The sequence below is a fragment of the Strongylocentrotus purpuratus genome, unplaced genomic scaffold, assembly GCF_000002235.5.
Source record: "Strongylocentrotus purpuratus isolate Spur 01 unplaced genomic scaffold, Spur_5.0 spur5_scaffold_18, whole genome shotgun sequence".
Lineage (NCBI taxonomy): Eukaryota > Metazoa > Echinodermata > Echinoidea > Camarodonta > Strongylocentrotidae > Strongylocentrotus > Strongylocentrotus purpuratus.
The window spans coordinates 20140572-20152995 of NW_022145603.1; the positions used below are offsets into that span (position 1 = coordinate 20140572).

Genomic DNA, 12424 nt, shown 5'->3' on the forward strand with positions numbered 1-12424 from the left:
CTTTTTAAAACGGTCGTTCATCCACCGTCGTAAATAATGTATGATGGGAATTTTTAAAGGAAGGGTGTTTTACCAACATCTCTATATACCACTGCAGTAATGTCTTTTTCGAATTGCGTAAACTTTTGGTGAATGTATACATGGAGCGATTTCCGGTTCCTGCATTATCCAAGCATCATCACACGCGCGTCATGCAGTTGGTGATGCATTGTGGGACATGGCTGTCGACACATCGGGACATTGTGAGGAGCAGATGGCAATATATGTCAATTTGAAGTAGCGTCAGTAGTAAACCCTGCCTTTAAACCTACATGTATATGGCTAATAATTAGTCAAAATTGAATATTTCACGCATTTTGTTTTCTGTCGTTGCTTCTGATATAGATAAGAGAACAATTATATCTGACTTGAGGAATTTAGTGACTAAAAATAATAAAATCATAGATCTGAGATTGTTGTTGTCACACTTTCTTTATTCGGACTAATACTGTGTCTCTAGGGATAAAGACTCTCTCTCTCTCTCTTCCCCCATCCCGCCATCCTCTGTGTTTATGTTGCCATTACCAAATCTTAATAGCACAACTTTTCCGTTTCGTATATATACTAAAGACATTAAACACCAATGTTTCGAATTCATTGGATTCAATACAAATTTGCTTAAGACCATGGGTGTCGATCCCGGGGGGGGGGGGATGGGAGGGATATATCCCCCCCCCCCAATATTTCAGGTGGGGGGATGGCCTGTACAATTATCCCCCCCAATAATTCACCATCAAAAAAAAAAAAAAAAAAAAAAAAATGAAGAGAAAAATTAAGGATAAGAGCCCGATGAGAGTAGTTAATGGTTATTACTCGCAAGATGACCATCAATATGCACATTATGCTATCTCTTTGTATACGAAGTAAATAAGACAACCGTATATGAGACAAGAATAAATTGAATTTTCGCTCATAGTTATTACGGTTTCATCAGGAATTGATGAATTAATTCAATTTGTTCAATCAACACCATCATAGAAATGCAGTGCGCCAAATGCAAAGACGCAGCGTCAAAAAGCAACGAGCTAAATGTTAAGCGCAAAGCGCAAAAAAAGCAATCTGCAATGCACATCACACAATCCTGGACAGTGTAAACATAGATGAACTCTGTGACGATTTCGTGATGAGATCAGAGACAAGGAGAAAGATTTTCGGACATTAGTATGACTTATAAAATAGTTCTCTAGTTGTTATGTTGTTTCCGTTCACCCTTTTTAAAATTCACGTCATTGTATCTTTATTTTTGTTTTTTTCACTCATTTCATTTCCTGATATTTCCTAAAAGATTTTTCATTTTTGGAGAAATATTATTATGTCACAACTTATTTGTCACACAAATTATTTTCAGTGGGGAAACTGAATTCAGACGTGGATTAAGCGTAATAATCAAATGTAACGTCAGGGTACACGATACAACGAAGCGTCTTCTTTTACGAATAATTTAATGAAACGTGAAAGCTTCCGCGCTAAGCGCGGAATGAGCGAAAATGAATACAGACAAGGATTAAGAGTAATAATTTATTGAAACGTTAAAGCTTCCGCGCTTCGCGCAAGAATGGGCGAAAATGAATTCAGACACGGATTAAGAGTCGAGAATGATACATAGGATCGTCTTCTTTCTTTAATCATCTAATGAAACATCAGAGCTTCCGCGCTACGCGCGGGGAAGGGGAAATTTGATTCAAACATTAAGGATTAAGAGTCGAGAATGGTACATCGAATCGTCTTCTTTCTTTAATAATCTGATGAAACGTCAGAGCTTCCGCGCTACGCGCGGAGGAAGGAGAACTCGATTCAAACAAGGATTAAGAGTCGAGAACGGTCCAACGAATCGTCTTCTTTCTCTTATAATTTAGTGAAACGTCAAAGCTTCCGCGCTTCGCGCGGTAGGGGAGAAACTGAATTCATGAAGGACACGATACAACAAATCGTCTTCTTTCTCTAATGTGAAAACTTCCGCGCTTCGCGCAGGAATGGGCGAAAATGAATTCAGACAAGGATTAAGAAACGAGAATGGTACATAGGATCGTCTTCTTTCTTTAATAATCTAATGAAACGTCAGAAGGGGAAGGGGAACTTGATTCAAACATTAAGAATTAAGAGTCGAAAATGGTACATCGAATCGTCTTCTTTCTATAATAATCTGATGTAACGTCAGAGCTTCCGCGCTACGCGCGGAGGAAGGGGAACTTGATTCAAACAAGGATTAAGAGTCGAGAATGGTGATCGTCTTCTTTCTTTAATCATCTAATGAAACATCAGAGCTTCCGCGCTTTGCGGGGGGGGGGGGGACTCCTAGAATGAAATCCTGGCTACGCGCTTGGGGGGGGGGGGGTGCAACTTGCCACACGCTTCTACCTCTTGATTGCTTTGATCCATTGCCGAAAATATTTTGGCACCTATCATCCCCCCCAACCACGGATACAAATCGACACCCCCAATTACACAGAACGGCAGATTGAGAGTAACGCCCTCTTTGTTCATCAAACGGGCAAACGAATTCAATAAGAAATTGTTGGTCATAAGATGCTTATGCATTTTACTTTCAAACCATTTTCACTAATTAGTTTTTTTCTCCTGTCCCTTATGCTTTTACTGCACTATCCTCCTATTGTATTCCCCTTTCTCTCTCTCTCTCTCTCTCTCTCTCTCTCTCTCTCTCTCTCTCAATATCTGTCTGTCTGCCCCCTCCTCCTCCATATCATTCTCTCGCACACTACCCAACCACGCGCATACATGTACATACACAACAAACGTATATATTTTAAGACCCAGAACTCTTTACATCCCTAACAGAGAATTGTATAAACTTCAACTTTGCCTTGAAACTAGGTTGTCATTGAGTTGATCTAAGATCATAGACCTAATTTCACCCGGTGAAGGACGGCGTCTGGCAGGATGTGGGTTCGATGGGGGAGACTTCCTCGAGATGGGATCATATCCGGTAGAAACCAAGAATAGTCTAAATGGGCGTCTCTAGAATTTCTGATGGTGGGGGTGGATAAGATGGGGTTCCTGTAAACATTCCTTTCGAAACGAAAGAGGCGTTAGAAGGAAATTTTGAGGACTGGTGGAAACATTTTGTTGATGAGCTTCCCATTCTCGTGAAATCTCTTTTAATGGTATTTTATTATTTTCTTATATCTGATTTCTCTCCTTCATTTGATAACATATTTTCTTTCTTTGTTCCTAATTCAATTCTTTCTTATTCCTTTTTTCTCTCTACACCTATCTTTATACCCGTCCGGTATTATCAACTGCATAATCCGAGGCCTATTCACAAGCTATCCTCCTTATGAACAATTTCAATAAAGTTAAAGATAAACTTGAGTTATGGTAAAAAAAAAAGAAAAAGAATTCTCACAGAATCTAACGAAACTTACACTGAATGTTCAAGATTACAAATAAATGTCATGTGCCAAACAATTTTGGAAGAAAATGTATACTGGCTGAGTAATGAGCATAGAAAGATAAGGAAATCAGGGTAGTACTAGCCCCGACACCATGTGTGTTGTCCCATATACATCTTTCTGTGTAAGTGATTGTTACTTTACCAAGACTCTGCCAAATTTATGATGATTTTGATGACTCCAGGACCTTGCATTACACACCATTACTTACATGCTATATGATCAACTTTTCTGATCCATTCCACACCTTTTCTTTCACAATGCAATCGCATTACCAGAACTCAAGTTTATCTTTAAACCGAATAACAGGCCTGTAATACTAAATGTGTCGACAATGATGAAATAGTCTTTTAACGTACAAAACTTGCCTGCAAAACATACTCCGATATTGTAAGTGTGCCGATCATAGTTTGCAAAGGGGCAATAAACCGCCCCCCCCCCCTCTCTCTCTCCCGAGCGACGCCTATCTTGATGTGATATCCAATTGTTTTCGTAGACGTATAGCAAGACATTGTTTTACCAAGCAGAAGCTCTTTGATTGCTGGTCGCTGAGTCAGCTATCAGGTAAGAAAGATAACATTTCGCCTATTTAATTTTGTTTATGAGAGAGTTTAAATTACGATAGGCATACACATGATGAATATGTTCATATTGGTATGGTCTATTTGAAGTCTATATGATGCTATCTTTTTCAGTGCATTGAATGTTTCAAGATGTTATTATAGAAAGTTATTCATTATAGGTTTTCATATTTTCATTAACTTCACATCCGTCATTTCCATTTGAACATAGTTATAAAAAACACGATCGCATCTATTTTCGTGAAATCAACTCAAGGTCAAGTTAAACATCATATTGTTTATCTCATATAGAATTCATGATTGGATTCATGATTTTAGCGGGTAAAATACGAGACTATTGGAATTGCCTTATTTATAGGTAGATTCTTCGAAAGTAGTCGCGATCGTTTTCAAGATGTTTTCGCTAAATTATTAATAGATATGCCAAACCTTACCTAACTACCCGCTTTGTGCAACCTGCTTGGCAAAAAGTTCAAACAAAAATAACTGTGGTACTGAACCACATGTTCTATCTTTTTGAGTATCTTCTCCCGGTTCGGAGGTTGATTGCAACATCTCTCCATTTCAATCTTCTGCCATTCTGGTGCCCTCTTTTATTTGAACCTGTAAAGAACATGATCGCATGTTAGTGACATGCGATCATTTCCCTATATTTGCTAGAACATCTTTAGCATTAAGGAGTTCTTGTACTGAATCCTGTGATAAGTTAACACGGAAATTCACTCAGGGAAATATAACAAAATTTAAGAGAGAATTGGAAACTGTTGAATGGAACGAAGTTTTATGTGAAACAGAAGTTGATAAGTCTTTTGATAAATTCATGGATATAATGGTGTTATCTTATGACAGATGCTTTCCCTTGGTGCAAAGAAGTAAGCAAGAATATAAAAGAGTACCTCGTATGCCATGGGTCAGTAAGTCTTTACTCAGGTCAATAAATAAAAGAATCGTTTGTTTTGTAGATACAAAGCAAAGCAGACTGGTGTAGCCAAGCTTAAGTATACTAACTATAGAAATATATTGACTTCTGCTCTGCGCCAAGCAAAGAAAGACTATTATCAATTTCAATTCCAGTCTACGTGTAATAATGTTAAAGGTACATGGAAAGTTATTCGAAATGTCTTGAAAACCAATCCTAAACTACAGAGTATTACAAAACTCACCTGGAAGGATGGTCTTATTGAAGACAAGAAACTTATGTGTGAAGCATTTAATGAATATTTTTCTAACATTGGTGCTACTCTGTCTAGCTCCATACCTGATATACAGGAAACCTATGGAAATTATTTAACCAGTCCAAATGAAAAGTCTTTATTTTTTGTTCCTGTAGTGAATTCTGAGGTTATAGATGTTGTAAGTGGCTTGAAAAGGAAGAAGAGCCCTGGATACGATGGTATAACTAATGATTTGATAAAAGAAGTAATTTCATTTGTAGTCGTACCTCTCACTCACATTTATAACTTGTCTTTAATGCATGGAATTGTTCCTAAAAAAATGAAAATAGCTAAAGTTGTGCCTATATATAAAAAAGGGAACCCTGTAGAAACTGGTAATTATAGACCAATTTCTCTACTTACTGTCTTCTCCAAGATTTTGGAAAAGCTTGTATATATTAGATTGATAAAGTTTTTGAAGTCGTGTCAAGTTTTCTCAAATTCTCAGTTTGGTTTTTGCGAGAAACACACAACTTCTCATGCTGTTTTATGTCTTTTAGACAAAATATCTTCGGCACTTGATAAACACCTCCATACGGTTGGTATATTTTTGGATTATTCCAAAGCTTTTGATACGGTGAACCATAATATTTTGTTGCACAAGCTCTCTTATTATGGGGTAAGAGGACCTGCACTCGAATGGTTTAGAAGTTATCTTAGTAACAGACAGCAATTTGTGCAGTTCGGCGAAATTTGTTCAGATATGTTACCCGTCACGTGTGGAGTACCTCAAGGTTCCCTTTTGGGTCCCCTGCTTTTTATTTTATATGTAAATGATTTTCCAAAATCCTCAGAGACGTTTTCTTTTTTGCTATTTGCAGACGATACAAGTGTATTCTGTTCTCTTAAATACTCTTTTAGAAACTGTAAATAGAGAGCTTTGTGTATTGACTAAATGGATTCATGCAAATAAACTGTCACTAAACTTATTAAAAACTAAACATATGTTATTCAGTAATAGTGAAACAGTAATGCCTGGTAATGTAGTCTTTGATCAGGTAAATATTGAAAAGGTCTCATTTATTAAATTTTTAGGTCTCCACATTGATGATAAATTGACTTGGAAGATGCATACTACTCATTTAAGTAAAGTGCTCTCTAGAAATGTTGGTATGATCAACAAATTGAAGTTTGTATTCCCAAGAAAAGTACTAAGCATGTTGTACTGTTCCTTAATTTTGCCATACTTAAATTATGGTGTGCTAGCCTGGGGTGCCTCAGCCAAATCCTACTTAAATAAAATTCTGCTCATTCAAAAGAGAGCAGTGAGAATTATTTCGGCAGCTGATTGGCGTGCTCACACTGACAAGCTATTTTACGAAAATAAAATGCTGAAGGTAAAAGATATATATTTTCTATATCTGGGATATCTTATGTATCAGTTGGAGAAGGGTGAAGCTCCCATGTCAATAGCATCTATTTTTGTAAAGAATAACCAAATACACAAATACTCTACTAGGCAGGCTGCCTTATACCATGTATCATCAGCTAGAACTCAGCTTAGGATTAATACACTTGCACATACTGGACCAAAGTATTGGAACTCTTTAGACTGTTCTATTAGGCAGTCTGTAAGCTCTTCTGTTTTCAAACGTAAGCTGAAATTTCATCTACTGTACACCTACAGTGAATAGATCTGATTTTTATTAGTATTCAATATAGGTAACTGGAATAGCATTGTCCCCCCCCCCCCCCCGTGTTGTACATTATCCTCCTTCCCCTATTTCTTTACTTTTCCATTATCTTTATTCTGTTTTCTTTTTTAGTCTACCATATTTTGTAAATTAGTGGTATATCTGATATTTATTTATAGTCTGTATAGGTAACTAGATTAGTATTAGTCCCCCTCCCCCTGTAATATAACCTACTTCTTTTAAAAAATATGTTGTTTCTGTAAAGGTGATCTGTGTTTTAACAAGCTGTGCTTTTTTAACAGACCACCTCTTTTTCCACATTTGTTAAAGTCTTTATAACTGTTTCATTGTTAATGTTTTTATGCTAGTTTACGATGAACTTGTTACTACTGTTACTGAATAAAAATGTTTTTTTTATGCAAGTGGAAAGAAATAAACAAATCTTGAATCTTGAATCTTGACAGAATATGATATGTTTACATACCTTGCATACGCATGCAGCATGTTTTTAAAGTTATTTATTTTTTATCTAACTGCCTTATTATAGCTCGAAAAGAGGTTTAACCATGGGAACTTCAAAGGAGTTTCGACTGCTAGCAGCTTTCTTGATTTTGGCATCGCAGCATATCATAGCCGAACAAGATGTGCCATCGGTTTCTTCTCCGAACTATAACGAACAGCCCGAATCCGAACGCCCGGTCATTAAACCCGAAGTCAACCCGATCCCCGACGTTAACACGACCACCGGAAGCAACCCGATCCCCGAGGTAAATCCGAACCCGAGCATCGTCAATCCGTCGGTTCCCGAAGTGCAACCAGTTCCCGACAATGTCACTCCGGACGCCCAACCGGATCCTCAGCAGGTCTACAGGGACTATCTGCAGAACTATCTCCGTGACAACTGCCAGAAAGCCTCGGAGCCGACGCATATTCCGGGACCGCCGGGCCCGCCAGGGTATCCGGGCCCGACAGGTGTCAGTGGTCCCGCGGGAATGCCCGGTAGTTACGGGAACAACGGGATTAATGGACTCAGTGGGCGCGATGGGTTACCCGGTGAAAGGGGAGCCAAGGGCGAGCAAGGATATCCTGGTCTTTCCGGTGAGTTTAGTTGTATGTTAATTATATGTTGTATGATGTATGTTTTTTTTTAACAAAGGATAACAAAAATCAAAGATAATAATTCAGTGCAAATGTCAAAATTACAATAAACAGAAATAACACAAAAAATACATACCTTTTCAGGAGTATATAATACCGAGATGATGATGAATTACCATTTTTCATAATACTTTTTACAGTCTTAAGTTTCAGCGAGGAAAAATAAATATGACAGTAATTGTCAGTATGCAAACTATTCATATTAAAAATATTCAAATTCAAAATCAATCTCAATCTTTTTTCTTAAAGGCAGGGAATGTTACCAACATCGCAACAGTTGGTGATGAATTGTGGGTAATCGCTGTCGACACATCGGGATATTGTGAGCAGCAGGTAGCGGTATCCACAAAGCTGAAGTAGCGTCAGTAGAACACCAACCGTGTCGGGTCATTCTCATTATCAATATCATCTCGATGCATTTTCCTACAGGTACCCCGGGGATGCCCGGGCTGCGGGGAGACGAGGGCCCTCGAGGGCCCCAAGGAAGTGACGGGAGCAATGGCAGGGCCGGAGCGGTAGGAAAAAATGGCACACCAGGCAGAATTGGGCCCCAAGGAGATCAAGGCTTCCCTGGGGTTGAAGGTGAGTAAAGGCGAAGCCCCCCCCCCCTCCCCACACACACACACACACAAAAATTACCCCCCCCCCCCATCAAGCAGCGAAAAAATAAAGAAAAAGGCGACAAAATGGGAAAGAATGGAAAATGGCGATGGAAGAAAATGCATGGACGACCTCTCGTACCTAGTATGCAGGCACTGACTCTAATTTGACAATTTAACCACAATTCCTAAAGCCTTGAGCAGAGCCTAGCTCTTTCAGTCTCCGGCTGTATCCGGAACAGCTAAGTCAGAAGTTAAAAAAGAGCCTATAATTATATGCTTGTTGCTTTATGTCTTGTCTCAGAGTGCAGACACTGCTACGCACATCGATCACTGACAAGGTTTGTGAATGCAAACTATGCCGCATCCACCTTTTAGTCGGTAGCCATGTAAACTTGCATTTAATTTTCCTAATTTGCTAAGCCCCCCCCCCCCCACCCCCAATAATGAAATGTGTTTTAAAAGATCGTCATTCCAATTCTCCTCAGGCCCTCAGTGGTTTGTATACGGTGTGGGCTTCGAGTTCTTGCATTTATAATTTTTACATGTGCCTCGCAAAAATACAGAGGCGGGGGCTTGAAGAATCGCTACTACATGCATAATGACTAAATTATTGTTCTACCGCAGGTCAGAAAGGGTCCCGTGGATACAAAGGTGACGACGGAGAACCAGGTGTTGATGGGGTTTGCAACTGCGACCCTCAACCGCAGCAACGGAACACACCCGCGTCGGGAACGTCGGCATTCTCCGTCGCTCGGACGTCGGGTCTGACCGCGACAGACGGGCCGGTAACCGTCACATTCCAGCATGTCTTCGTCAACGTCCATGATGATTTTGATATCAACACCGGGAAATTCAACTGTTCCTTACCAGGTTAGACCATAGCGTATTGATATTATTGACAGATATAGTTGTGACACGCGTAAGCGAGCGCGGTCATAGGTTAAATCGTGGACATAATGAGCTCCAAATTGTTCTCTCCAACGAACATTAGGGCGCTTTCGGAAACACGACAGAAGCAAAGACGACGGGGGAATTATGGCGATACGGCTCTTCCGTCGTGTTTAGGAAGCTATCATGGCCGCGTATGGGCGGGGAAATTAACAAGACGGAGCAAAATTCTAGTTCGCGCATGCGCAGATTGTTTTTTCGCTCGCGTTACCGTCGTGTTTGCGAAAGCGACCTAGTGTCTGCATGATGGGACTACACTGTTGCCCATACAGTTGGATAATTTTTCCTTGCCGCTTTTTCATTTAATGATTGAGATAGTGTGATTTATTCTGGATATAATTGTATATCTTGTCAGAACGCTATTGATCAATCTAAAGAGTCAAGTAGATTCACCAATATAGCTCTGAGAAGGTATATCTTCATTTACCAATATGATCAAGAATGAAATCACATTGTCACAATCATTTCATGAAAAGAGGTAAGGGAAAAATTACTCCAACTTCATGAGGAGCAGTATGAATTATCTCTCTCTTTATATATAAGGGAACTTTTTGAGGCTGCATGCAATGATTGACCAATCAACAACTGCTTCCGCTGACGTAACTTTCTATATGATCAACTAGCTATGATTTAGACTTACAAGACTATAGAACATTTAACCTATATAGTGTATACGGTTGGCTTGGAAGGAATCGAGTAACTTCAGAGAAACAGCCTACACTCTAAATATTAATGTCAGCATTTATAACAGGGCTAAGGAGTGACAGCATTTTCGAAATGGTAGATAACGAGCTGCCGTTTGTCTTTGTGTTGTAATACTTACAGGTCTCTACTTCTTCACTATTAACGTCTACAAGTCATCGACAACAAACTTCCCTCTGGTACAAATACTGCTTAATGGTGAGTCACAAATGTTTCTATCATGACTGTGAGAATTTTTTTATTTTGTACAATCTTTCTCAATTTTGCTTCGATTCTGTAGTTTTTCTAAGATACGATTCCCTGTTTATCATTAAAAGAAAAGTTTTAAGCTACTTTTTCAAAACCTCATTGTTACAGGCTTGTGATTATCGTGACGACACTTTATAAAGTCCGGCGTTGTTTACGGTACAATTTAAATCGCAAGAAGATAATTCCAGTTCGGATCAATCACTTCAAATAAATTCGCGATTGTAAATAGTGGTAAATAGAGAAGTGGTCTGGCGGTCTTGGAATAAGGTCCTAGATTCAAAACTGAATAAAGGCTCTTTGGTAAGACGTACGTTGTCCTCAGTAAATGCATTTACTGGAATGTGATTTATTGCCGTAGGGACACTGGTTATTCTACGGTCACAATGGTTCGTACGAACGATAATTGTGTACGAATCTCCCTGTTTTCCATTGTCTTCCCGAATTGCCATTGTCTGAAAATCGTTCGTACGGCGTTCGTAGCTGTTCGTAAAGGCATTTGTGACCGAGGCTTTACGTACTGGGTATCTACAAGCGTGTACTTGCTTTCTTAGACAGTGAACAATCAACCAACGCTTGGTCAATCAAAGTACCAATCTATCGAACCGTCTGCCAAAATATCAATCAATTGATCAATAAATATATCAATCAACCAGTCAACATGATCGCAAACCCTTTCATGAAATCAATTCAAGGGCAATTTAAGAGCCCATTTCTTATGCAAGCAGAAATTATGCCCTGATTATGTAAAATATATTTGTGTTAAGCCTCGGTCACAAATGCCATTACGAACTGCTACGAACGCCGTACGAACGATATTTAGACAATGGGCAATTTAAGAGCCCATTTTTACTGCAAGCAGAAATTATGCCCTGATTATGTCAAATATATTTTTGTTAAGCCTCGGTCACAAATGCCATTACGAACTGCTACGAACGCCGTACGAACGATTTTTAGACAATGGAAATTCGGAAAGACTATGGCAAAATAGGGAGATTCGTACGAAATTATCGTTCGTACAAACCTTTGTGAAAGTAGCATTATGTAGGCAATTTCCAAAAGGTAACGGGCAATTAAGGCTTTTTGAAACTTCCTGAGGCTGATTTTTTCGAAAGTCTTTGCGATCGTGTGATATAAATCAATCAACGAGTGCCGGGGCTAACGCTAGGGTAATAATTTCTAAAGCTCTTTGGAAGCGCATATATAGGTACGTTAACTAATATGATATGCGCTATACAAGAGCTGAATATTATTACTATTGTTTATTTTGATAGGTGATCACCAGGCAGCGGTGATTGACTACGGAAGCACCGACACGGAGGACTCGGCGACGAACAGCATCATCCTCAGTCTCAACTACGGAGACGAGGTTTGGCTTCAGCTCTACGATGGACGCGAGCTGTACAGCAGCCACTACAGATTCACCACGTTCTCGGGATTCAGAATCGGTTAAAAGTGTGTCATCTTAGCAAGCAATCTGTTTATATTAATGCTGCCTAAAGGGCCACTTTAACCAAAACGGGCTAAAAAAAAAATGGAAAAAAGGACATGTAGAATAATTTTTGAGGGAGATTCCGAACATGACAATGATTTTTCTTAGAAATCATCAATAATTCTGGAATCTAGCTATAAAAATGACTATTCAGAACGCTCGGAAAAAAGCCCAGTTTCGGAGCTGTATTGCGCAATAGCATATGACGTCACTGCAGGAGCCAATCCGGTGAAAAGGAGGGTGATTAATTTTGGGGAAAACAATTCATTTATCCGAAAAATAATATACACTTAATAATCCCAGTACATTTCTGGCAATTTCGTAAGCGGACACTTTTTTTTTTTTTTTTGGGGTAGTGAGCACATTTTTTTTTTTTTTTTTTTTTGGGGGGGGGGGGG

The 12424-nt window shown here is 39.1% G+C and overlaps 1 protein-coding gene across 1 annotated transcript; it reads left to right on the forward strand.

Annotated features, from left to right (window-relative positions):
* Nucleotides 1-3931: 3931 nt before the first annotated feature.
* Nucleotides 3932-12096, forward strand: LOC100887925 (collagen alpha-1(X) chain). Its single transcript, XM_030989407.1, has 6 exons — nt 3932-4013; nt 7426-7976; nt 8466-8618; nt 9263-9508; nt 10412-10486; nt 11809-12096. The coding sequence occupies exons 2-6, from the start codon at nt 7445-7447 to the stop codon at nt 11985-11987; spliced, it is 1185 nt and encodes a 394-aa protein (XP_030845267.1). The 5' UTR covers nt 3932-4013; nt 7426-7444; the 3' UTR covers nt 11988-12096.
* The last annotated feature ends 328 nt before the right edge of the window (nt 12097-12424 follow it).

Coding starts and splice junctions, on each gene's coding strand:
- LOC100887925 (XM_030989407.1), top strand. CDS start 7,445: ATGGGAACTTCAAAGGAGTTTCGACTGCTAGCAGCTTTCTTGATTTTG. Junction 7,977..8,465: donor AGGATATCCTGGTCTTTCCG/GTGAGTTTAGTT, acceptor ATTTTCCTACAG/GTACCCCGGGGATGCCCGGG. Junction 9,509..10,411: donor ATTCAACTGTTCCTTACCAG/GTTAGACCATAG, acceptor TAATACTTACAG/GTCTCTACTTCTTCACTATT.